This window comes from Citrus clementina, unplaced genomic scaffold (assembly GCF_000493195.1).
Source record: "Citrus clementina cultivar Clemenules unplaced genomic scaffold, Citrus_clementina_v1.0 scaffold_3, whole genome shotgun sequence".
NCBI classification, from domain to species: domain Eukaryota; kingdom Viridiplantae; phylum Streptophyta; class Magnoliopsida; order Sapindales; family Rutaceae; genus Citrus; species Citrus x clementina.
The window spans coordinates 49,748,433-49,772,097 of NW_006262339.1; the positions used below are offsets into that span (position 1 = coordinate 49,748,433).

Below are 23,665 nucleotides of genomic sequence, written 5' to 3' on the forward strand. Positions count from 1 at the left end.
CCCTCTATTTCTTTTCCTTATAAAAAATTATCATAATACATAAAGTAAATATTGTGTATGACAAATGAAATTGTTTAAAAATTAACAAATTTATCATTTTGTAATCTCAACAAAGTTGAAGGATCAATTTTGTTTCTATACACCACTTTGAATCTATTAAAAAAATTTTGATCAAATCTCAAAAGTATAAACTCCAAATGATAATAACAGATAATCTGATAATTTTGTAGTGAAAAGTAAGAGAAAGATAGGTTTATTTAGTTAAGAAAGAATAAAAAAAGAAAAATTGAAAGAAAGAGAAACTAGTTTAGTTTTTTCACCATTATTACATTTGAGAGAGAAAGCAGTTAACCTATGGATAATTTTGTGATTTTTGAGAATTAATAAATTAAAATAATAAGTCATAATTTGACGATTATTTTAATTAAACGAAATTATTAGTAAATGGAAGAATTATAAATAAGAGCAGCCGCACTTACACTATCAAATTCGAGCGGATAAATGAATACCATTTTCAAATCTCAATGAAAAACGAACAACATCTGTTTGTTCAGAGAATTTTCTTGAATTGAATGAAATTCGACTTTGTCTGAAAAGTATATACAGTATTTGCAATGTCCACCCAAAACCGAAAGGTGTTGCAAAGTGATTAGAAAACAAGAAAAAGTAAATATGGAATATAAATAAAAGGGTGCCGGTAAGTGGTCAGAGACCGATCGAGTTAACTAAAGAGGAACTGTTCGGTTAATCATCAATATAATGGACGCAGACACCAACAACGATGATCAGGTTTCTCCCTTTTTCCGCTTCACTCCATCATTCAAATATCAAATTAGGGCTTCACTTTTTCAACCTAAAACGAACGTCCCTTTACTCTTTCTAATGCACGAATGCCGATGGGTAAATTAAAGCCAAATTCTGTGTTTTGATTTTCCTGCAATAACGACGAGCCTTTTTTTTTTTTTTTTTTTTGGTTGCTTTTAATTTGTTGCAGATAGATATTGGTATTAATTCGTCGTCGTCTTCAAAGCTTGTATTATACTCGTACTGGCAGAGCTCTTGCTCTTGGCGGGTCCGCTTCGCTTTGAAACTTAAAGGTCTTATCTATGAATACAAAGCCGTGGACCTTTCAAAAGGGGAACAATTTAGTCCCGGTAAACATTTCGATGATAATAATAATAATAATAAGTTTTTTTAAAAGTTTTTTATTTATATTTATATCACAGGTATTGTGCCATGCTATGAAAATTTCCAATACTATAATGTATGTTATTTTCCTATCCCCAAAAAAAAAAAAAAGTAAAAAAAAAAATATTGTATGTTATGTCATTTCTGATTTATTGGTTTCCAGAGTTCGAGGAATTAAATCCTCTGCATTTCGTTCCGGTGTTAGTTGATGGTGATGTCGTGGTCTCAGATTCCTATGCAATCTTGTTGGTTCGTGTTCTCTGTCTTTAAATTGATAGGATGAATTGAGCTCTCGTTAATTGCTATATATGATTAGCAACCATCAAATGATCTTGAGGTTTAATTTTTTTAAGTATCGGGGTATCTGTTGTTAGTATTTGGAGGAAAAGTATCCTCAAAGAGCTCTCTTACCTGCTGCTGATCCACAGCAAAGAGCTTTGAATCTCCAGGTAAGAAGAACTGTTGTGAAATCTCTTTCTGGTACTTGCCTTTGTTGCTGAGAATGTGAGAGTGAAAGATTTATGCTGATTTAGTTTTGATATGTTGTTTCTATGCCAAACTGCACAGGCTGCCAGTATAATCAGCTCTAGCATGCAGCCTCTTCATATGCTATCATTGCTGGTACATACTGTTTTTGTATGATTAAATTTGATTATGTATTTGTAGATTTCATCAAGTAACTCAGTTTTCTCTCTCTTCTGCTTTCTTTTTACAGAAATATATTGAGGATAAGTTTGGTCCCGATGAGCGACTTTTATGGGTTCAGACTCACATAGAAAAAGGTTTCCTAGGTAAGTTTCTTTCGCTCACCCTCCCACGTCTCTTCGAAAGAGGTCATATTGCCTTTATGTCGAACTATTGAAGGAGCACATTTTGCGGTACTAATATCAGTTCTTTTATCCTTGTGTACAGCTCTTGAGAAGTTGCTGATAGATTTTGCTGCCAAGTATGCCACAGGAGAAGATGTGTACATGGTCATCTAGAAAACTTCTGATTTTATCGGGGGAAATTATTAGTCACCCACCTTAAATTTACCTTATTATCAAATATACTAGAAAAGTTTGAATTTGTTCAATTTTCTATCCTAAATTTGTAATTTGTATCAACCATCCACCAAAAAACAAAATTACGGTTACAAAATAACAATTGCTTTAATTTGTGTTGACTTTTGTTTTGTAATTCTTTAGGGGTAATTATGTCTTTTTGGCAGATGGTTGATACAAATTGCAAACTTCGGGTGGAAAATTGAACAAATTCAAACTTTTGTAGTATTTTTTATAACTTTAAAAACTTAAGGTGGATAACTGATAATTTTAGAATTATCTTTTGATCATTAAAACTAACTTTAGTACTGTAACCTTTTTCTTTGTGTTTGATATGCACATGCCTGCTGATGAAATATTTATACAACCTACATTAATACCTGAAAGTTTCATTTGATGATAATGTCTGAAACATTTGTGAGATGAAAAGTTTGCCATCAAGACAATCGTTATGTTGGTTGATTTTTTTTCTATGCAGGAAGTCCCTTCATTTATTTATTATTTCTTCATTTTCTTATATAAAAAAAAATATTTGACAGAAAAGAGTGGTCCTTTTTTTTGGGGGGGGGATGAAAGAAAGAAATTGTACTCTGTTGCATCTGCAGATTTGACTTTCTAACTTAGGTTAAGATCTTATTCTGTGGCAGACCATTAACAAATCTGTAGCTCATATTCAAGGATGATTGGATGTTTAAGCAGGAGTTTAATCTGACGAGTTTTGTTGAATCTGCCAATAATTTTGTACGTCATGATAATTGTATACTTAACTATGAAGTATGATTTTCAATGGTGATAATACCTCAATTGTAATTTGTTTAACTGCCAAACACCTAAAACCGAAAATTAATATAGGTTGTCATTTGCAGGCTGATGTGTTTTTGGCCCCACAAATTGCTGTTGTTACTATGAGGTTTAACATTGACATGGTAATGCTCCTTATTTTGTAACGCCTTTTTATTCATTTCAGGTTCAAGTTTTATTCTATAGTTCTCAATGTTAATGCTTCTGAGCTTGAATGCTGCATTGAAGAATTTTGAGATACGAAGATAGTAATGTATTGTAATTTTTTGAATTTAACTTTACCATATTTGGTTATTATATGTTAGTATGTTTGAGGACATTGATGCTGGGGAATTTAATATTTTGAAACAAACAAATTGTTCAAGTATCATAACTTTCAGTGGTATAATCTCACTGTTCCATTTGTGCAGGCCTTTGTAAAGTGCAGTTGTTTTATGTGATCTCTTTGTTTTGCCATGCCAGTCCACATAATGATATGCTCTGTTTACTTGTTTTGTTTATGCAGTCCAAGTTTCCAACTTTACTCAGGATATATGAGTCATATAAAGGCTTACCAGAATTCCTAGCCTCATCACCAGAGAGACAGCCAGATGCAGCGCGTTAAGTTTGGTTTTCTTTGTCCGTATTTTTACTTCAGTTCAGTACTGGCTTATCTTGTTAATAACACAATTTCAGTACCAATATCTCTTCGGTATGTTGTTTTCAGCTTATTATTGTCAATACCACACTATCTTCTGGCTGGAAGCATGCGTATATTGTTATTACTCAAAAGTTACTCTCAAGCAGTCATTTTCTAATTTGTACAGATTGTCGGACAAGAAAAGAGATGAATTCTCTCGACCAAGGAAGTTTTTTTAATTTTTAATGATAGACAAGTAGAGGAGAGGTACAGCTCGAGTAACTTAAGTTGAAGAATAAATCTTGTGTGCCCTGAGATCTAAGCTTTGTCCTTCTGTTCGCTTGGCTTCTACTAAGTAAAGGCAGTCTCTGTATCTCTCAACTTTCGATTACTCAATTACTTTACACTCCCATTATAAATTCTATTGCTATTCATTGTATTGGTTCGGTCTCATCTCACTCCTTACTCAGGTTTTTGTACAACAGTGTTGCCCTACCTTAATTAAAGAAAGTAACACGACTTCGTTCTTCACGCACACTTCTTCATCTTCTTGTTATGGTATTGTAGTTCCTCTGCCATACGCGTTGATTTAGCTTAGCTGGTCTCAGAAAATAAACAAATTCAAGATTCAAACCAAAGTTGGAGAGAACGAACGTTCTTTGAAATATTGAGCTGGAGTCTGTAGAGGATGATTTCAATTCTACAATTGGATCCATGGATGGCTCTCGATACAACAAACAGAATGGGGCCGCCGCTAAAAAGTACACAGCTCCATCTTGTTATGCAGCGCCATACACTCATTTGGGCTGAGATTTTGGTCCTCAGCATTCCATCCTTTCTCGGCCCTTCATCGCAGGACAATGGACAATGCTTTGTTATCCACTTCCACCGTGCACTGTGATTACGTACATTCATGGAACCAGCTTATCCTAGCCTGATTAGTCTCCACCTTTCAGCATCTAATTGCTTGCTTGCTTGAAAATCTCTAAACAGAATAATTTTCATTAATTAGCCTAATCAAAAACAGAATATTCATCTATTATAATATTAATAGAGAAAGATAGTGTTACACCCTTTGTCTTCAGGGCAATACATCGTTATCAAATGTCACTTCTCGTTTCTTAATTAAGTTACATATACTTCGTAGTAGTAATAATAAGGGTGTAGACAGAATATCAGTGATAAAAGTGAGATTCCTAAGTATTTATTGTTATTTCCACGCAAATGCGATATGATTAAAGTTTACATATTCTGATGTGTGAACCTCCTAAATTTTAACATATTTTATCTGAATATTTGATGCTAAGGTTGGAAAATCCTATGCTATAAAAACAACCTTTTTTTTTTCAAGAAAAAATTATTTATTTACTTATGACCGAATTTGAAAGTTATATTGACGATCCACTTCAATGTATTGAGTTGAAATTAATAACTGCTAATATTAATTTTGTTAAAATAGCCCCGCCCTATTAACCACTTACTCCACAATGAAATAGAAAATGATCTTTCTTTTTTTTTTTTTTACATCCAATGTCAAATTCAAATTAAAAAAAGGCTAATAAATTGACAAAGATTCAATGTTCTAAAGATGGAATTCTTTACTTTAATACAACAAAAATTAATTCAAAAAAATTCAATAAATTATTTAATAATATATTAGAGTATATTTTTCTTATCCTTTAGTTTAGTCCTTATTTTATTAAAGTAATAAACCTTTTGTTATAAAATTTCTCTATATGTATTAGTCCATTTATAATAAAAGATCTCTTACTGTAATTAAAATGTTATAGCAATTGGATTATTTATGCATATTTCAAAAAATAAAAAACAGTAATCCAATGGATTCAAATCCAACGGTTCCAATAGAGTTTTATGACTAATTAGAGCTTTATTTTGGCAATGGCAAGGGCAAGGGAAAATGGATATGCTACAACGTGGCTAACTAAAATTGGGATCCCAATTCAATGCTAATAACTAGGCGGGACAAAAAAGTCTGGACCGACTCGGTCCAAGCCCACAGGTTTTTGCCCAGCACTCCACATGAGGGTTTAGAAAGATACTTTAAAAAAGACTTGGACGGGCTCGACTTTCTATTTTTTAAAAAAATAAATTTATAAATTATAATAATAATAATTAAAAAATAAAAAAGAAAACTTGAATCCCTAATTCATAAATTAATGATGATTCACAAAAGCTAAACTTATTATACTAATTCTTTTTTAAGCGATAATTAATTAATTGGGTTTTTGAATTAGAGAAACCAATATTTAAAAATTAAATTTTTAAATTTTTATCTGCTTCATTTTCCTTTTTTATTATTTATTTTAAAATATTTATTTTATTTAATTTATTATTAATAATAACAACTTATTGATCATTGATTTATTTTAAATTTATAAAAATAAAAAACAATTGAAAGCTTAGGCTCGACTCAAGTCCGGTCCAAGTCCAATCATTATACTTTCTCTAAAATTGGACCTAAACTTCAAAAAACCCAACCTAAGCCCACATTTTGCTGTCCCTACCAATAACTCTCTTGACAAAAAATTCTAGAGTACATCTAATTTTCCACATCTGAGCTTATATGAAATTACCCACTAATAATATTTTGATATATGTCAATTTTTAAACTTGAGAATTATTTAATTAAATTTAAACAATTTCTTTTTTCTTCCTTTCTCTGTTTCCTCTAGTTTGGATAATTTAATCTCTCTTTTCCAAATTCAAAAATCAAAGACCCAGAAACATTTATTTATTGGAAGTAGTAAAAATAGTTAATCGAGTAAAGAGATATTTTTTGAAAGGCTACTTCTCTTCCCCGCAAACTCCTCCATTATTCTCTCTCCAGCCATCTTGAGACTTTTAATCATTTCACTCCAGGAAGCTTCAAATTTTGTTTTATTGCTAAAGCCCTACAAGCTCTTGTGATATTGCTTGAACTCATATCTTAATGTACACTTGTTATTTCCCAAAACTTATTCATCAGCTTTAGAAAATAAAAAACATATGTTGAGCCTGTCCTAAAAATTATTAAAATTGCCGGGGAGCGTATGATCTCTATCCAACCCAAACTTTGCTCAAACTGATAGAGATGGACCCCTAGATAAGAAATGATGGATCACTTCTTCCTTTTAGAAGGGGTTGCTTCATCACCAAAAGGGTTGAAATCACATCCAAAGTAATTGGCAATAACATAAAACTGTAGACGGCAAATAAAAGCAAAGTGAGAGAAACAGTTAATTACTATCTGAAATATAAGATTTCCTGCTGGTGTATAATCTATCTCTGCCAGTCATATAACCACTATCTTTTTCTCGCAATTTGTCCTCACAAAGCATTCCTGCTCTACCTCCGAGGCGGAAGGTCTCTACCATGTAATTTCTAAGAAATAACCAAACTTAACTGTTGAACCTTGAAGGATTTAGTGCTCAAAACTTTTAGGGTCAATAAAGGCATAGCAGCCACTTGTCAGATAAGAAACTTCCTTCATTGCCATTGCCTGCTATCAGCAAACTGAAAGATTCTTTCATGATGACTCAAGTGATGGCGCCAACCACAACTTCACTTTCTTGTCAACACTGGATGTTGCTAAAACCGAGACTTGTTGATTTCCTGATAGGATAATAAGGTTATGTGAGTTAACTTCAAATAGACATCTAAATCCAAAATAATATGAATAAAACTTGAGGACAAATGAGCAGAGAATTCAAGGAAAGCCAAGAAATCCTATCATCAAAGAGCTGCAAGAGCATGCATTGTAAATCACATGTCAGGAATGACTATCTTTTGTCCAGGCCAAGATACTTACACTTCACAATATTATAAATCAATTAAGTACTTGATATCTCAAGGCTACAAGAATTGCATATATCTATAAAAATCAAAAGAGAATAATTGTCAAGGGTTATCTTAAAAAGGCATTATGTGGTGCTTTTTGTGGGCCATGATTGTTCAGTAAAGCGGCAGGCTTCCTGCCAGATTGATCAGAATAACTCATAGTCCCAAACCTCTGAATACATACAGATCCGCACAATGGAAGAGAATATTCCAATATACTAGGGAACATAAGAAAATATGAGAGGTATTAAGCAAAGAAGGCGATGTACCCATTGGAATTGTCTTTGGTGCCCAAGCCATGCATGTGATCTCACCTGCAAGGTAGACTTGTATTAAGACAAAGCAACCGATGATAATTAAAAACTAATAATTACGCTTGCAATAGAGAACAAAGTGTAAGGAAAATTTTTAAATAAAGCGTGAAATCTTGATGCCTGGACATACCCTCATGGGCTTTCTCAGCTGTGTCTAAAACCTTTCCAGTTTCAACACTTAGCCACTGCAACGTTGAACCATGTGTTGCAGCCAATATCTTTCCATCAGAGGATAAACTAAGCCGATCATATTGCAATGTAGCACCATTAGAATCCAGAAGTGGAATTGGTAACACCTTCAAAGTCTTTGGATCCTCATCAAGGTGATATCGAACTACAGAAAATGGATATAGAAAGTCAGCACAAACAGCATTAAACAATGCAAGCACACACAGATCATCTTAGGAATACGCAGATACCATTTGTATTCAAGCAAGAAAATTCAATCTCAACATCACAAATTTTTCCAAGTATTTATAGAAATTCTTCCTTTTCAGAGACAAGTAGAGACATGAAGTAATAATCAAGAACTACATCATGAAAGGTGAAACGTGCCGCATCTCGTGCTCATAAAAAAATTTAATGTTGTTCAGATATTAACACCACTTAGGAATCCACTAGCTGTTCAAGCATTTAGGGAACTCAATTCAAGATGCACTACTCTGTGAATACCATCACCCACTCTGGTGGCACCATCATTCAACTGACATACACAAAGTGAATTGATTGCAGATATCTTAGTGGATGACCATTTGTGAAGATGAGTAGGTGCATGGATACGGTGGTGGCTGAGGCTATGAGTGAAATATGTGAATTTTAGCATAACTAAAAGACAAAAACTGGACAGAATTACAAACCATTGATGTTCCAAACTCGCAGTGTACCATCCTTTGAGGCTGTAATAATCTGCTCTGAGTTTGGTGCAAAGCACAACCAAGTAACTGCACTCTGCATGGTCCAAAGTGAATAACAAAATTAGGCCTTCTAGCAACATATTAAATTACAAAACTGTATCAAGAACTTGAGATGGCAATAAAGATGGAAGAAATTTTATCAACTTAGCAGTTAGAACAGCATTTTCATTAAAGTAAATTCTTGCATCAATATCAAGATGTGCCTCAAACACGCTTCAAACATAGTTTGCTTCGTAGTTGTTTTCTTTATACCTCTCAAAGAAGCGTATTTCACAAGAGAAAATCTTGGAAGCACGAAACAGGAATAAAAGAGAAGAAAGAAAGATAGAAAGAAAAGGCATGAATTAACAACACTGCAAGACATGGCTGACCTCAAGAATGTAAAATTTGATCAAATCACTTAACCTTATGCCCTTTAAGCTGCATAACGCTTGTAACTGCTTTGACTAAACCATCCTTTGAGTATACAATCTCCCACACCTATAGATAAAAGCACACAAATGTAACTAGCAGATTCATTAATTACAGTTAAGTAAAATACTATGAGTTCCAGTTCAAAACATTCTGCAAGTTATATATTGTCAAAGCCACACGACAATATATCAGCAATATTGACCTTCACATCTGCCGTGAAAGCAGCAGCAGCAAGAAAACGCCCATTTGGAGATATAGCAGCCATGTTGTTTTTCAATTGATTTGTGTCAACATTACCCAAAAGTTTTCCAGTTTTTCCATGCCAAATACTGATATCAGTCCCTAGAAAGCAACAAATGAGCAGAATTAAGGCACCATTACTCCAATAGGACTAAACAAATCCAACAAAGGTGGGTGTATCTTTGAAAAAGTAATAATGACAACTTTTTGTATAGGAGAGACACTGTAAAGGCCAGGACCAATACATAATCGCTCCTAAGAACGCCGAACAGAGAGAAATTGTTAAGGGAGGAAAATGCAAATACACAGACTGGCATTTGTATAGTCCTGGATTGAGGTGGATTAGGCAGGCTATTAGGATTAGACAAAAAAAATTGGAATTATACCTTCTGAGCAAGAAGCGATGATTGTGCTTCCATCAGCAGTACCATAAGTAGCAGAAGCTCCAAAAAGTGTCAAGATAGCTCTTTTGTCATGGACTTTGTGATGTTCCCATTTGATTTCTGGACCAGGAAGCTTGGATTGCTGTTTACCTTCATTAGTAGATATGGCTTTCTCTTCTCCATACATGTACAATGAACAGCCAGACAGATTATGAGTTGCAACAACTATGGAAGTTGCGTTGTCAGCAAATGCGACAGCCGTCGGAGGACCTCCGGGTGGCAAATTGATTCTCAAAAACCTAAAAGAGGGAGAGAGAGAGAGAGAAAAAAAAAAAAACTTGAGGACAGAAAAACTGCATGCATTATTTTTGAAAACGTTACAAAGATGTCAGATTCATACTTGAAACTTTTGCTTGAAGCATCATCCAACTTATGTACCCTGATCACTCCATCAGCACAAGCTGTTTGTGAAAACAAGAATTTGTGGATCAGTACAACCGCAATCTTGCATACATAATGTATCAAATTAGTTAAAAACTTACTAAGCAGACTGGAGGCAAGTTTACTTTTGATCTAGTGGCAGATCAAACAAATTGATAATTATGACTATCTAGTTTAATAGACAAAAAAGGATTACGGGAAAAATCTAAATTTCAAAGATTCTATCCAATTCATTCATTCTAATTGGCCGTTCATAATTCACATGTTCTTAGTTTTAAAAACTTAATTGGTTTGTTAGTACTTTACCTGTCGCCAAACACTTTCCATCAGAGGAGAAACAAAGGCCGGTGACGGAATCACCATGACCTTTAAGAGTATTAACATCCAACGGATGATGTCGCTTGTTTTGATCCTACGGTTACATTTGACAGTCAAAATTATTGGCCAATGATTTTTTTTAAATAAATAAAATAAATAATTAGAATGAAAGAATGTTACAAGCAGAGAAGAGAATAGAATACAATACCTTATCGCCGTGAGAGTGTGAGTGAGGTTTGGAGTGAGATTTTTTGGAGATGGGTTGAGAAGGCTTAGTAGGTTTTTTTTGGTGATCGGGTTCAAGCTCCGTTTTGGCGATGGATTTGATTTCGGATCTTCTCTTAGTGAAGTAACTTTTGAAGAAGATAATAGCGATCAGAGCTCCAAGAACCACCGAGACCACCGTAATTGAAAGAACCGGATCCATTTTCTATGTAACTGCAGAGAATCGAACTTGTGATGATGGATGGTGACACTGACACAATTTGCTTTTCTTAAGAAATAAGACTCACGAAGAAGACTGAGAGGGTGTTAATGGCGCGGGTTAGTCCCAGACACTGTCTGTCCGTTCTACCCTCCGATGCTGGACGACTATCAGAGCACTACTTGCTGTCGTTGGGAAAGGGGTTTTAAAATGATTTTGGAGGGGCTCACTTAGTACCACATTGACTGTTGGGAGACGTAAGACGTATAATGTTATGGATCCTCAAGGGCTATGGGCTGAATGTAAGGTCATAGCCCATTAAGGAAGCTTTCTATCAACAACAATTGCTTATCACAAAAATGCCTGACGTGCTTACAATGTCGAAAAAGTTCGTTTCCAATTATGTAAACGCATTTTAGATTTTAGTCTCGAATTAAAAAAATTTTCGGTACGTAATAATAATATTAATACCACGTGAATTGAGATTAAAAAGCGTCTTGTACTTGTTATGTTAATTTGCAGACCTCTTTGCAATAATATTGCAAATCGTCTCACTTCCGTGAAAATAATATTCGAACATTACATCTGGGAGAGCATGAGACTGGGAAACAAAAACAAACGAAACTGATGTATAAGAAATGTTACAAAGAAACAATCGACTCATTTCAAATAATATAGTTTTGTACACAATAAGCTAATTTACTCCGTTGGACATCCTATTGCCCGACTAACAAAATTTGGGAGCAAATTAGAGTATTTTTCTTGTTTCTGACAGAATAAACCACATTGTTGATTCTGCTTGGGTCTTTAATTACGTTAAACAGCCAGGCCATGGTTTTTTCAAAACAAGAGAAGCCTAGTTCACTTTCAAGATGTACATGGAAACAAAAAAATTAACTCAAAATGAGATAGCCAACCTCCTGGCATTGAGCAAAAACTTAAATGCCGCGGAATTTGAGACTACCCATTTAGATTTTTCCATCTGAGATCACCTTCATCTTCTGCAAGATCAGGAAAATATTGTAGCTCAGGATTGATAAAATATAATAAGTATATTATTTGCCAAAATTTAATTAGTCTAGCCTTCAAATGCTACTGAACTTATGTGGAAAAAAAAATAAAAAAAAAATGAAAAAGAAGTTGATAAATAAGCATTTATTACCGAAATATATTCAGGGGGATCATTGAAACTAGTTGAACCTAGGACAACTTCCCTCCTCAGTTTTGTCGTAAGTTTGTAACAAGCTCGCAGCTGAAAACAGAAGCATCAGCAAAATGCTAGTCTTTAAGTAAATTTGAAATGCAACAGGGCATCATCATTAAACCATTAGGTGAGACCTACATCCTGATGTTGAAGTGTTTAAGAAAAAATTACACTAGATATTTTACCTCAGAACGAGTTGCTCCACCAATCATAAATACAAATATACGCTGTCCCATTTTCCTGAGGTCAGCAACTGCATGATTCAAAATTGAATCACTGCAAGAGGCAGCACAAGATGGAGAAAAAAGAAATTGAGATCCCAGCACAAAAAGGGTTTAACATGTAAAAATCTAATGTAAAAGGTCCAAAATAGCCCATGAAGAAAGATCAAAAGATATCATTGACGTTCATTCAAATGCAGTTAGCCTTCAACTCGAAACCTGTAAGAATACCTTGAATATCCATCATCGGAATTTTGAGGTTTTGCCCAGGATGGTGTTCGTCTTGATCTCACCGAATGACCAGTTTTCTTTTCGGAAGGAGCGGTAGTGGCAGGAGCTGCCTTTTTCCGAACGGAGAATCTTGAGGTTGATTCTTGTTCGGCTGAACTTGGATGATTCATACACGGGTAATCACTCTTAGGTAGTTCACCTTTGCAAAGATTTTCAATGAGCTCCTGACACATAAATCATATCATCTGATGCCATCAATCAAAGATACAACACAGAACAATCAAATTTCTTTTGAGTTATACTCAACTCCGAAACTGGAATAAAAAGAGAATAATGGCATGCAGGGCCAAGCATTTGATTCTGTTTTTTTTGTTGCTCAAAACAAACAACAAAACCAATTTAGTTTCTTCTTTTCATGTTCATGTAACATTCAAAGTAATTAAACAATATTTCTTCCTCCAGTGTTTTGGATGTCACCATACAAAATCAGTGATAACTTAATAATGTATCAGAATCTACACCCAAAGAATTTAATAATAACAAATGGTGTGTAGCTTAAATATAACTAACCCATCAGCTGGTTCCAGGTACTTCAGAAGGATATGAATGCATTCATTTGCCAAAATCAATCACAGAGAGGGTTCAGGACAGGAAGGCAAAGTTAAGGCAAAGGTGAGAGAGCTAATACCTCTATGATGGGATAAAATTTAAACAGTGCCCATGTTTCTTCCTCACCAGGCCGCTCTTTTCTTGCAGCTTGCTTTGTCTGGTAATCATAACCCAAAAAATATCAACTATCACCATACTTTGATAAAGTAATTTGTGAAGGGAGGATCTCACTCTAGTCTTTAGCATCCATTTGAAAAGTTTTAACTTCTTTACCTTCTGGCCATCAAACTTAAGAGAGAAATCAGTAGATGACTTTTTGGAATTTAATGACCCCGCAAGCAACCGCATATTATTCACAATCTTCATATCCTCAGATGATAATCTAGCCAGCTGAGGGGAAAAAAAAATACTTGTTACAAATTTCAACATAATTCTTTTTATTATCTGTTGTAATATTGAACCTTCTATTCTATTTTTCCGTTCTTAAGCAAAATATTCCTACTTGAGTTTCTTGTTCATTCCTCATTTTGTCAGTGTGTACTAGATATGAGTGTGTCTACTTAGAATAAAGTGCATTGATATATTAGTAGCATTTTAAAAGCAACAATAAAATAATGACAATAATCGTAGATAAACAAAAATGAAAGGAATTCCATAGCTACCTGCATAAGCTTTGACGCTTTGTCTCCCTCAAACTTCTCAGGATAGACAGATGCATAAATCATCAACAAACGCAACTTATTTTCTGGGGTTACATCCTGTAAGGAGAAAGAAATGAAAAACCAATACATTACCCAGCAGTAGAGAAAGAAAATAATGTCTAACCACAACTTTGTGCTAGATCACCTGCTTCATCCTTAGAAAATTGATAACATCCTTTGCCCCTGCATCTCCAAATACAAGATCCTGCTCCAGTTGCCCAAGATCTCGGAGCCCAATTTCTCTAATTATGTGGTTAATTTTTCCAGCTATCTGTGGTGTACTAAGTATTGAAAAATCATCTTAATAAATGCATAACTGTACTAATTTCAACCATTCTGCACAATGTTTCTAATGCTCTCAAACAATCATTTAATTAACATTGTGCATATTTCAAATCCCATATCCCAATTATGGGTGCCGTCTAGTTGAGATAGTAAAATATCCGGTATTGAAAACAAGAGGTCTGGGGTTTGAACCCCACTCACGTTGGTCAGGAGGGGATTGATTTTGCCATTAGGCTAAACAATAAAAAAATCCCTTATCTGAGTAGTGTGAGTTTCAAGATGACAAGAAACTTCACTGTATTTCTGTTCTTGCTTATATAAAATGTATAAAATAATTTCTGAACTGTTTTCTGTTTCCTTGAGATAAAGGATATGTCTGAATAGTTTAGAATACTTGTACATTTATTTTTCCTCTACTTCCTGATTCTGTTGCCACTAATAATCATATCTACGCAAACAACAGGAAAAGTACATTCCCTTATCAGTTTTCATTGTAGATCGCTAACTGCATCTCATTTCAGTAGAATTAGACATAAACCTATACCGTTGAACAAGAAAATGGCACTTATAGAAGAAGAACAAACCTCCACATGAAGAGAAAGCTTGTCAACTTGTTCACTGTACTGTGGCAAAGCTTGAACAATTTTCTGCAAGTCACGTGTAGATAATTCGCCACCATCTCTACACAAATTCAAACTCAAGCATGTGAAATTTTATGTAAAACAACAGTGATTGTGTGATCTGGAAACATACTATTTTTCACAGTTTAACAGCAAAGTTCAGCATCTGGAGAACATTCATTTTTACAGAACTGAAAATGGAAACCAGCTCCAACCTTGAGCTTTGTTGAATTTGCGCAGCTTTGTTCTTTGATACGAAGTTCGTCATCTTGTCATGCAATCGTTCACTAGCCTGATATGCCAGTTAGTGCTACATTCACACTTAAAGGAAAAAAGATTTGTAATGCATGAGACATACATCAGCTATATGTGCATGGCGAAGCTCAAGCCAGACTGGATCATGATCTTCTAGAAGGACCTCCTTTTTCTCAGGCTGACCACCTGTTTTGCTAGGAACCTAGTAAATGATATAGGTCATTCTTCCATACGATATGGGAAAAGGAAGGAGAAAATAAAAGGAAGAAGAATTCCTTAAGGAAACAAACAAACAAATTATTGTACCTCAAGCACATATTTATTTCCATCCATATCCAGTAGGTCGTGGCACATGGCATCATAAGTCCATTCGTGTATGACAGGGGCAATCTAAACATTTAAATCATCACACTGAGATAGCACAATTGCTGGATTATAAAAAGAACAGTTACATGATAAGTGAAAATAATGGTAACCTGGTCAACAGATCTATCTAAAATGAGGAGTTCACATGTTTCTGTCTGTGGAAAGTTGGGAATAGATTTATATTTCTCAATACAGTTCCAAACAGCAGTAGCAAGCTTTGAAGGTATTAAATCACGAAATGTAGTAGTAGATGCATCAGAAGCCTTAGGAGCACGGTATCGCACCATTGGAAACTCCTGAAACCAATAGAGAATATTGATCTAAATCCAAGGAATTTACTATTTCCACTTGCAAAAAAATGATATGATGTATCCCAAATGTTCAACATCAAGTGGAAGCTGCAACAAGGGAAACTAATATTTATTGCTTTATCGCTATAATATTTTATGCTGTTGGTATAATTTATTTCCAGTCCAAGCAGATTGGAAAACATGTAAACTTGTGAGTCCAACCTAATTTCAGGGTTCTCTTTTAAATAGCATATGCTTTTACTGTATCAAAATGTTAAGAAGCTATTATTCTGGTAAAATAAAATTCAGGTTAGCGTTTCTTTTCTTGAATTTGCAGAACAGTAATCAAAATCAGAGCTGCCAGTATTCAATGCTCATCCAAGTTTCATTCCAGTCCAATTACTTGTTTAACAATAGACTTTAACCCTAAGCTACATTACAATGGTGAAATTGGTAAATAGCGACATGCTGATTGAACCGAGTTTCTCAAGCAAAACCAACTAGAAAAATAATTCTTCCTATTTTAGAACAAATTGGAAATACAGTGTAACTTTGTTAAAGTGTGGATTCTTGATAACTACAGCATCCATTAAATTGCAAAACTACAGCGTTCATACCTTCATTGAAGCAAAAACAGTAGCAATTCGTTTTGCCATTGTGTTTAAGCAAGTATCAAATTGCCGAGTATTCTGAACATTATCACCAAAGAGTTCCTCCAGTGCTCTTTCATGATCAGTAATAAAAGCCTGCATTTAAGGGATGCCAGAAGCCAGAATAGTATTGTTAAAAAACAAGGGGAAAAAAGTGCTTAGGATAAGCTATAACTCTCTCTCTCATGTAAGATGAATTCTTGAATATAATTTTATCAGAAATTTGAAAATAATGCATTTTGCAGCACCTGAAGATGAAAAAGTAAATAGATAATGGATGTCCGTAAAGATTAATGGAATTCACAACACTCAAAATAACAACAGTTATAGGTACCTGACGGTCTATAGGAAAATACTCCAAATTCATCTGCATATTAGCAAAGCCAAAAAAATGAGATAAAAAAAAAAAATAGAAGCCTGCCAAAAGGAAAGCAGAAGAAAACCACTGTACTGTAATGTGTAAGAAGTATCAATATGGAAGCATAACAAAAATCTTAACCTCTCTTAATGCTCCTATACGGGGCAACACACTTGTATCACTCTTGATATGATTGACCAACTCCTTTGGAATTGGTGTGCTGAAAAACACATATGCTCTGGAAAGAAAAAGAAAAGAAGTGCCTTTTGTAAAATGAAAAATAATGAGTTGAGAGCTGTATAAGATTTAGGTTATGACAAGTAGAATTCTACACCTACTTCTTGTACAACGGCTCCCTTCCAGACATGTCGGACAAGAACATTACCACACTGCATGCTAGCAACAGATATGGTTAAAATGGTTCTAGGTTTTCTAAGGAGTGGAAAAAATATCCGACAGAGCTTGCAAGGCAAGATGGTGCGGAGAATGAATTCTAGTAAAATAGGAGATTTGCAGGAAAAAAAAAAACTACAATACTGTAAATGTATAGACAGGGGACGAAAATATATCCTCCACCATTATAAATGACATTTGTGAAGCAGCTACCAACATGACACCAGTTGGTTTTATATATTATTCCAATGTACATGATACCTAAAGCCATAAACCATATTTATTTATTTGAGATTGACATAAGCTTTCCACTAACACTGCCCTAAACAAGAAAAGAAATCATCTTGGTAAATGTGACAAACACATGGGAACTCTCTTTAGTTCCAAAAAATATATTCAACAGATTCCTAGTTTGCAGCTTCAAAGTTACATACACCACGTACCTAAAGAAACTAAATCATTTCCAAATTTCACAAATAACCATGTAATATAAAACTGTTGAGCCTCTTAGTCACTTCAATTAACCATAGATCAAGGCTGAAAATTAGCAATTTTGCACAAGAAAGATTGTGACAAAAGAATTTTAGACTTTTGATTTAGTTGAAGCTTAAATTGGCCCAAAAGAAAATTAAGGAAATGACACTAAAACAATGAAAAGACCAAAAACATGAAAAAAAGGAGAAAAAAAGAAAAAAAATGAAAGTACTTCTCTTTTGATGGCTGGATAAAATATACTGCATCCATGGAGGGCAATGGTTGTCTTCTCCTAAAGAGGTCTTCCACCACTGAAGTACAGAAATATAACTAATAAGTTTTTAGAAGCAAACACAAACATAAATTGCTAGTTAAATGCAGTCTTAACAAACTAATATTTACAAGATATGTTAGCGTTAAATCAACATCTGTAACCATAAATGGAAATAAAATCGACAACAATGCACACTTTACTAAGAAATTAACTTTAAGGATTGGAGTCTCAAATTTTTATAAACCTTTGGCGTTAAGTCAACATGACTTGTAAGCCCAGCAGGTATTACTTGCACTTAGTCCTATAAAAACAGAAAATATATATCCGTTCAGATACTTACATGAAACTCCTCGGTCAGTGATATCTGCCATTTTACATGAGTGAGACATGACTTTCACAGTTACTTTATCCATGATGAGTACCTGTGAATAATCAGTTATGAAAACTAAAGCTATTGTCTTCAAGATGGAAGTTTAAAAAAGGCCATTGTCTCCCATAATTGTGAATTTCAAGGCTTACAGCAATTAGATGGGAGGGCCATTGTACATTGACTTATCTCATAATACAATTTATAAATAAATAGATAAATATAATCTAACGACATTCTATCACAAAGATACGTTTCTAGAGTAGGTGTAAATACTAGAAGAATTAAGCAGACCAATTCCAAGAAATAAAGCAAACTTTGTACATAAAAAAATAGACAATAGAGCTGTCTTGTGCTACCAAAACAAACAAGTCAATGTTAGCAACACAATGTGTGATAATTATAAGTGAAGAATATAAGTTAAATAACAGCAAGATCATCAGACACACCTTCCATGATTTTGAATCTGCATTGGTTGACTCCAGCATTTCATGCAATAATCCTGAATTTTGCAAAACCAAAAAAAAAAAAAAAAAAAAAAAAATGGTGTTACCAGAAGAGACAAGAAAGCACTAAATCTATAAATCAAAGGTTCTGGAGAGAAGCATGACCCAAAGTGTAGGTAAATATGATTCAAGAAAACAACACCAGCATTCGGTATTATATCTCATGTTGCATTCTTCTTTCCAGAAATAGAATGATTTAAATGCATATTAGAAGTTGGGATTTGATAACTACGATTCAAAATTTTGAATTTCCTTCTTTACTTCTCTTGCAACTCTTCTGGAAAAAAACAACAGATTCTGCAGTAAATCACAATTCAAATATACAATTTGATAACATTCCTGACCACTGTTCTGGTTTACTCACTGAGCTTGAAATTCAAATCTTGAATTACTATTTCTCTTCCTTTGCTTCATTATTCAATAAAGACAAGTTTCCTTTATTCAAACCAGCTTCAATATCTCCTCTCACAGTCCTCTTTCAAGGGGAAAAAAAAATTAAACGTCCGATTTTTTACATTAATCATTCAAGATTTTGGAATCTATTGCTTTGCTTTTCTTGCATATTTATTAAAAGAACTAACAGAGACTACGATGAATCAGAATAACCCCCCCCCCCCAAAACAAAAAGCCATAATCGTCCTCTTCTATTTGATTTCGAATCACAAAATTTAAATCTTCGATAAATTTGCCTTGCCTACATTTTCTTTGCAAACAAACATAAAATCAAAGCAAAATGTGAAATGATGAATCCAGAGAAACGAAAGAGGCTTACGATCACGGCTGAACTGACGGAAGAATTTGTACTCTCCGCCCTGGGACGAAGTCTCAGAATCGGAAAATGACATTATGAAATGTTGATTTTTTTTTCTTTTTAGCGATGGGATTATTAAACACAATGAGCAAGAAATTAAGGATTAATTTGAGAAGAGATTAAGAGGAATTTGAAAACAGAGAACTGCGTTTGTGTTTGCGTTTGTCAAAAGGAGAGAAATTAGGCGCGGTCTGAGAATGGCCGTTAGAATTCGTGGGAACCACTTACATGTTGCGCGAACTTCGCTGTTGTTTGGATCTTCAATTTTGAAGGTGATGTTAAAATACTCTTATGCCCTTACTATTTCTTTTCGGTGACAATTTTTCCTCATACCGACAGAAATTTTAAAAAAAAAATGTTATGGAATACTGACCCTATACTTAAAAAATTTATCACATTTACATCTAACATTTATTACCCCTAAACTTTTGGAAATACACGTCTTAAAATGAGTTTTTTTTTAATGTTTATTTTATTTTATAAACGATGAGATGGCAAATAGAGTTTAAAATAATTTTTAAATCTTACCTCCTAGGAATTAGAAAAATAAATAAGTTCAAAGTTAAAATCACATGACAAAACTTATCAAGACAATTATATATAGATAATAGATCCAAATAAATGTTAATATATTTAATAATAAAAAAACATTTATCATTTTTTTCAATGAGATGAAGTTTTAAAACATAACATAATTTTATTGACATTTGGTTTACATTCTTTATTCTTAATACTTATTTTGGAAGATCACACGAATATTAAAACCATTGTGAGGGAGGATTTTCGTTTGAGATGACAATACAAAATTCAGGATGTACCAAATCTTTGACATGCTCTATTATTCATTTTTGCAAAGAAACACAGTCTTATCCCTTAGAGAAACACGACCACCCTTCGTTGACTTTCATTAACGAATTAAAATAAATAATAAATATCTCCGTATCAAATAAAAAGCAATGTCAAGATGACAACTTTAAGCATTCTGATAAGCACAAATTGAGATACTCATTCTTATTTGCAAGATACCGCACAGCTCAGTAGTGCTAAATTCTGTAAAGAAACAAATGCAATACACAATATAACCCAAACCCACAAATCTACTCTGTAATTCTGTGTAAAACATGTTTGCATCATTCCAATTTCCAAAAAATGGAATCTCATAAATAAAATAAAATAAGAAAGAGATTCATCATAATTAAATCAAATTTACTATCTTTATTAAAAGAGTGGCTTGTTCTTCTAACTTCTCGATTTCAACTTCATTGACACTGGTATTGAATCAGTGAAACGCTTGGATATGAACCCATTTCAAATTTTAAATGCTTTTGTCTTTTTGAAGATATCTCATATATAGGAATGGGAGAAATCTTCATTTTGGGTAGGGGGGCGCCTGATATATTTTCCTCATTCAGAAAGTATATGAGGACAATTTTTTTTGCTCAGTTTATTATTTGAAGTGGAGATATGAATAATTTAGTATTAATATCTTATTCGAGACAAGGATTTAGAGAAATCCTTGCCCCCTCCCTATTTCCTCTTGCTATTTTTTATTTTATTTTTACTAAAAATTTTAGTGAATAGATGTAAAACTTAAATTACAATATTGATGTAAACAACACATATTATAATATTAATAAAAATAACACAAATAAGAGCTACTGTAAACACTTGAATGAATTTTGCCACCATTATCTTATTCATAAATAAAAGATAATTTTGTTGATAATTTATACCATATGACTTTTGTAATGAATCAATGTTAATGCAAAAGATTATTGTCATTTTTTTTTTTTTTGTGTTCAAATTTGAAACTTTGCTTTTGCTTAACATTATGGATTATTTCGTAGTATTGATGACTTTGACTTAGTTTAATGGAAATTGATCTTTATTTTAGTTTATTTTGATGTTTTTGTATTGGTGAGATGATGTTATACTTTTACTTTAATATGATTAAATTATATTTGAAAACAAAAGCATATGTCATTAGGAGATTAGTACCGTCAATGATCATATCTCTCCCCATCAAATAATTATGACAAAGATAAAGAAAATTTGGGGATAGGGACCGAGTATTAGAGATGGGTACTGAAATGACGATCTCCTCCTCTCTTCCCTTCATTGTGATCCCTCCATCCCCAATAGTATATTGCTTGTCTACTTGACACTTAACTACTTGCTCAAACATTTAACAATATTAATTACATTGTTTAAACCAAATCACTTATCACATGATTCACAATTCGTTATACGTACTTTATGTTTCAAAGAATGTTTAACCTTTTCATTTAAAGTAGATCAAAAGTTTAGAAGGCTAGAAATAAGAAATTATAGTTTCAAGAAATGGCCTTATGAGATTTTATGATACCGATCTGATAAACTTGATTGCTAGCCATGGATGAAATGAGCGTGCACACATGTACGGTTGCATATACCTAACAAAAAGAAAAAGGGTGAAAAAAAAAAGTCCCACTCTCGATTTAATTTTGTCTCGACAGATTGGCAACTCTGAGGTACAAATCACCCACGGCATAATAAGCAAACATTGAGGCATAAATTACAAATGAGGACAAAATTAAGCACAAAGAATCCACAATGTTCAAGAACCGCATCTTCTTGAATATTAATTAATTCTTCATAGTTTATGCGCAACTTCATATTAGACATACACTTACTTATCCTAACAAGCCCCGCTCTGGTACTTAAAATCTTTATAAAGTTCATCCAGTCTCTGTAGACTTCACATTGTACAGCCTAGAGGTAGCCTTTCTCTTTGCAGCATTGGATTGCTTCATCGAACATTTCATCGATCCCATAATTGTACCTGAAACCAGCATCCAATAGTTTCTTTGATGACGATCCGGGTGCTCTGTAACCTTCAATCTCTGCTAAAGAACTGCAAAAAATAGAATGGAAGTTTTCACAAATTCTCAATGTCACAAGACTGAAAAAATTATGAAGAATTAACAGGGCAACTAACTTACTCCACGGTTGGTATCGGATATTCAGGGTATTTTGCAGAAAGAAATTCGGCCATCTCTTGAATTGTTAATGTGTGTGAAGAACAAATGTACCTCCCCTTTGCATCAGGATATTCAAGCAAGAAGATATGAGCCCTGGCCACGTCATCTACGTGCACCATTGATGTGTTGAGAAGAAAACCATATTCCTCTCGATTACCTGATCAGAGAGCATGCATATACTGTATCTGTTAATTTAAACATTAAAAGCGAAAGCAAAGGCAATAGCATACACAAATAATGTATGTGAACGATTCATGACGCAGCATATTTTCAGTTTCACATTACCCAATATCAAAGCAAGTGAGGAGCGAACAGAGCCTGCAAATTTAGGACAAATGAAGGGACCAACAACCATAGAAGGTATCAGTGTCACTAGATCTAATCCATGTTCTTCTGCAAACTCAAGAGCTGCCCTTTCCGTTAATGTCTTAGAAATTGCGTACGATTTTCCCCAGGAATCCAATTTTCTGATGTAATCAACATCACTCCAAAATGTCTCATCCATCATATCAACATCTTTGTCATTGTAAAACACAGCCGCGTTACTTGAAGTGTACACAACTCGCTTCACCGTTCCAGACTTCAAGCATGATTTTAAGATGCCTAGTGTTCCATTAATTGCTCTTTGTGTTATAACTTCCTCAGGTTCTTTGTCTTCAAAATCAACGGGCGTGGCAACATGAAGAACCCCAGTGCACCCAGCAATAGCTGCATCGAAGCCATCTGGGTGGCTGAGATCGGCATGAAAGATACGGAGCCTCTCAGATGCTCCCGGTAGATTTTTCAGGAAGCTAAGGTCTTTCGAATTCCTGTGTTCTGCTCATTTATCAAAAATTTTGAAGTGTTAGCAACTCTAGATTTTGCTTTTGTTACAGTAATTAAAAGCATACCTGGGTCCAGCTCGGACCGAACGGTGGTTGTAACGGAGTAACCATGGTCAAGAAGTCTCATGATCAGCCAAGATGCTATGAAACCTGTACCACCTGTTACACAGACTCTTCCTTTACCCTCTTCCATATTTTTCCTCTCTCTCTCTCTCTCTCTCTGTGTGTCTAGCTCCTTCTCTATATGAACTGTATCAGTCACTTGTAAAT

The 23,665-nt window shown here is 34.0% G+C and overlaps 4 protein-coding genes across 6 annotated transcripts; 1 reads left to right on the plus strand and 3 right to left on the minus strand.

The window, feature by feature from the left end:
• The first annotated feature begins 502 nt into the window (after positions 1-502).
• LOC18050208 (glutathione S-transferase 2) lies at positions 503-4,273 on the plus strand. Of its 3 annotated transcripts, none has more exons than XR_002906754.1 (10): positions 503-789; positions 995-1,154; positions 1,352-1,437; positions 1,563-1,637; positions 1,756-1,809; positions 1,904-1,979; positions 2,101-2,162; positions 2,879-2,972; positions 3,098-3,157; positions 3,538-3,561. XR_002906754.1 is itself a non-coding variant. In XM_024189835.1 (10 exons), the coding sequence occupies exons 1-9, from the start codon at positions 760-762 to the stop codon at positions 3,634-3,636; spliced, it is 702 nt and encodes a 233-aa protein (XP_024045603.1). In that variant the 5' UTR covers positions 503-759; the 3' UTR covers positions 3,637-3,650; positions 3,739-4,273. The 3 variants fall into 3 exon arrangements, 2 of the variants coding, with proteins under 2 accessions (XP_024045603.1, XP_006445261.1); XM_024189835.1 differs by lacking the exon at positions 2,879-2,972 and adding an exon at positions 3,739-4,273 and having other exon boundaries at positions 3,538-3,650; XM_006445198.2 differs by lacking the exon at positions 2,879-2,972 and having other exon boundaries at positions 3,538-4,271.
• A 2,464-nt stretch (positions 4,274-6,737) lies between these two features.
• Positions 6,738-11,135, minus strand: LOC18050209 (transducin beta-like protein 2). The gene is made up of 10 exons (XM_006445199.2): positions 10,721-11,135; positions 10,501-10,606; positions 10,154-10,214; positions 9,757-10,052; positions 9,333-9,472; positions 9,122-9,196; positions 8,660-8,750; positions 7,933-8,136; positions 7,758-7,802; positions 6,738-7,263 (listed from the first exon to the last, which is right to left on the minus strand). Exons 1-10 carry the CDS (start codon positions 10,937-10,939, stop codon positions 7,178-7,180), a joined length of 1,323 nt encoding a protein of 440 aa, XP_006445262.1. The 5' UTR covers positions 10,940-11,135; the 3' UTR covers positions 6,738-7,177.
• A 494-nt stretch (positions 11,136-11,629) lies between these two features.
• Positions 11,630-19,756, minus strand: LOC18049332 (protein transport Sec1a). The gene is made up of 21 exons (XM_006445200.2): positions 19,513-19,756; positions 18,684-18,736; positions 18,208-18,289; positions 17,826-17,904; positions 17,065-17,115; positions 16,868-16,964; positions 16,703-16,735; positions 16,336-16,464; positions 15,539-15,724; positions 15,369-15,452; positions 15,166-15,264; positions 15,023-15,099; positions 14,772-14,868; positions 14,048-14,173; positions 13,864-13,959; positions 13,475-13,591; positions 13,281-13,358; positions 12,593-12,816; positions 12,326-12,416; positions 12,099-12,188; positions 11,630-11,937 (listed from the first exon to the last, which is right to left on the minus strand). The coding sequence occupies exons 1-21, from the start codon at positions 19,583-19,585 to the stop codon at positions 11,905-11,907; spliced, it is 1,995 nt and encodes a 664-aa protein (XP_006445263.1). The 5' UTR covers positions 19,586-19,756; the 3' UTR covers positions 11,630-11,904.
• A 2,248-nt stretch (positions 19,757-22,004) lies between these two features.
• LOC18049333 (vestitone reductase) lies at positions 22,005-23,665 on the minus strand. Its single transcript, XM_006445203.2, has 4 exons — positions 23,462-23,665; positions 22,857-23,387; positions 22,533-22,728; positions 22,005-22,444 (listed from the first exon to the last, which is right to left on the minus strand). The coding sequence occupies exons 1-4, from the start codon at positions 23,586-23,588 to the stop codon at positions 22,303-22,305; spliced, it is 996 nt and encodes a 331-aa protein (XP_006445266.1). The 5' UTR covers positions 23,589-23,665; the 3' UTR covers positions 22,005-22,302.

Coding starts and splice junctions, on each gene's coding strand:
- LOC18050208 (XM_024189835.1), top strand. CDS start 760: ATGGACGCAGACACCAACAACGATGATCAG. Junction 790..994: donor ACACCAACAACGATGATCAG/GTTTCTCCCTTT, acceptor AATTTGTTGCAG/ATAGATATTGGTATTAATTC. Junction 1,155..1,351: donor AGGGGAACAATTTAGTCCCG/GTAAACATTTCG, acceptor ATTGGTTTCCAG/AGTTCGAGGAATTAAATCCT.
- LOC18050209 (XM_006445199.2), bottom strand. CDS start 10,939: ATGGATCCGGTTCTTTCAATTACGGTGGTCTCGGTGGTTCTTGGAGCT. Junction 9,473..9,756: donor CATCGCTTCTTGCTCAGAAG/GTATAATTCCAA, acceptor GTTGCTTTCTAG/GGACTGATATCAGTATTTGG. Junction 8,751..9,121: donor TGCAGCTTAAAGGGCATAAG/GTTAAGTGATTT, acceptor TGGACCATGCAG/AGTGCAGTTACTTGGTTGTG.
- LOC18049332 (XM_006445200.2), bottom strand. CDS start 19,585: ATGTCATTTTCCGATTCTGAGACTTCGTCCCAGGGCGGAGAGTACAAA. Junction 18,290..18,683: donor CAGATTCAAAATCATGGAAG/GTGTGTCTGATG, acceptor GATTATTCACAG/GTACTCATCATGGATAAAGT. Junction 15,453..15,538: donor TAGATAGATCTGTTGACCAG/GTTACCATTATT, acceptor TTAAATGTTTAG/ATTGCCCCTGTCATACACGA.
- LOC18049333 (XM_006445203.2), bottom strand. CDS start 23,588: ATGGAAGAGGGTAAAGGAAGAGTCTGTGTAACAGGTGGTACAGGTTTC. Junction 22,729..22,856: donor CTCACTTGCTTTGATATTGG/GTAATGTGAAAC, acceptor CTCTCTGATCAG/GTAATCGAGAGGAATATGGT. Junction 22,445..22,532: donor TATCCGATACCAACCGTGGA/GTAAGTTAGTTG, acceptor TATTTTTTGCAG/TTCTTTAGCAGAGATTGAAG.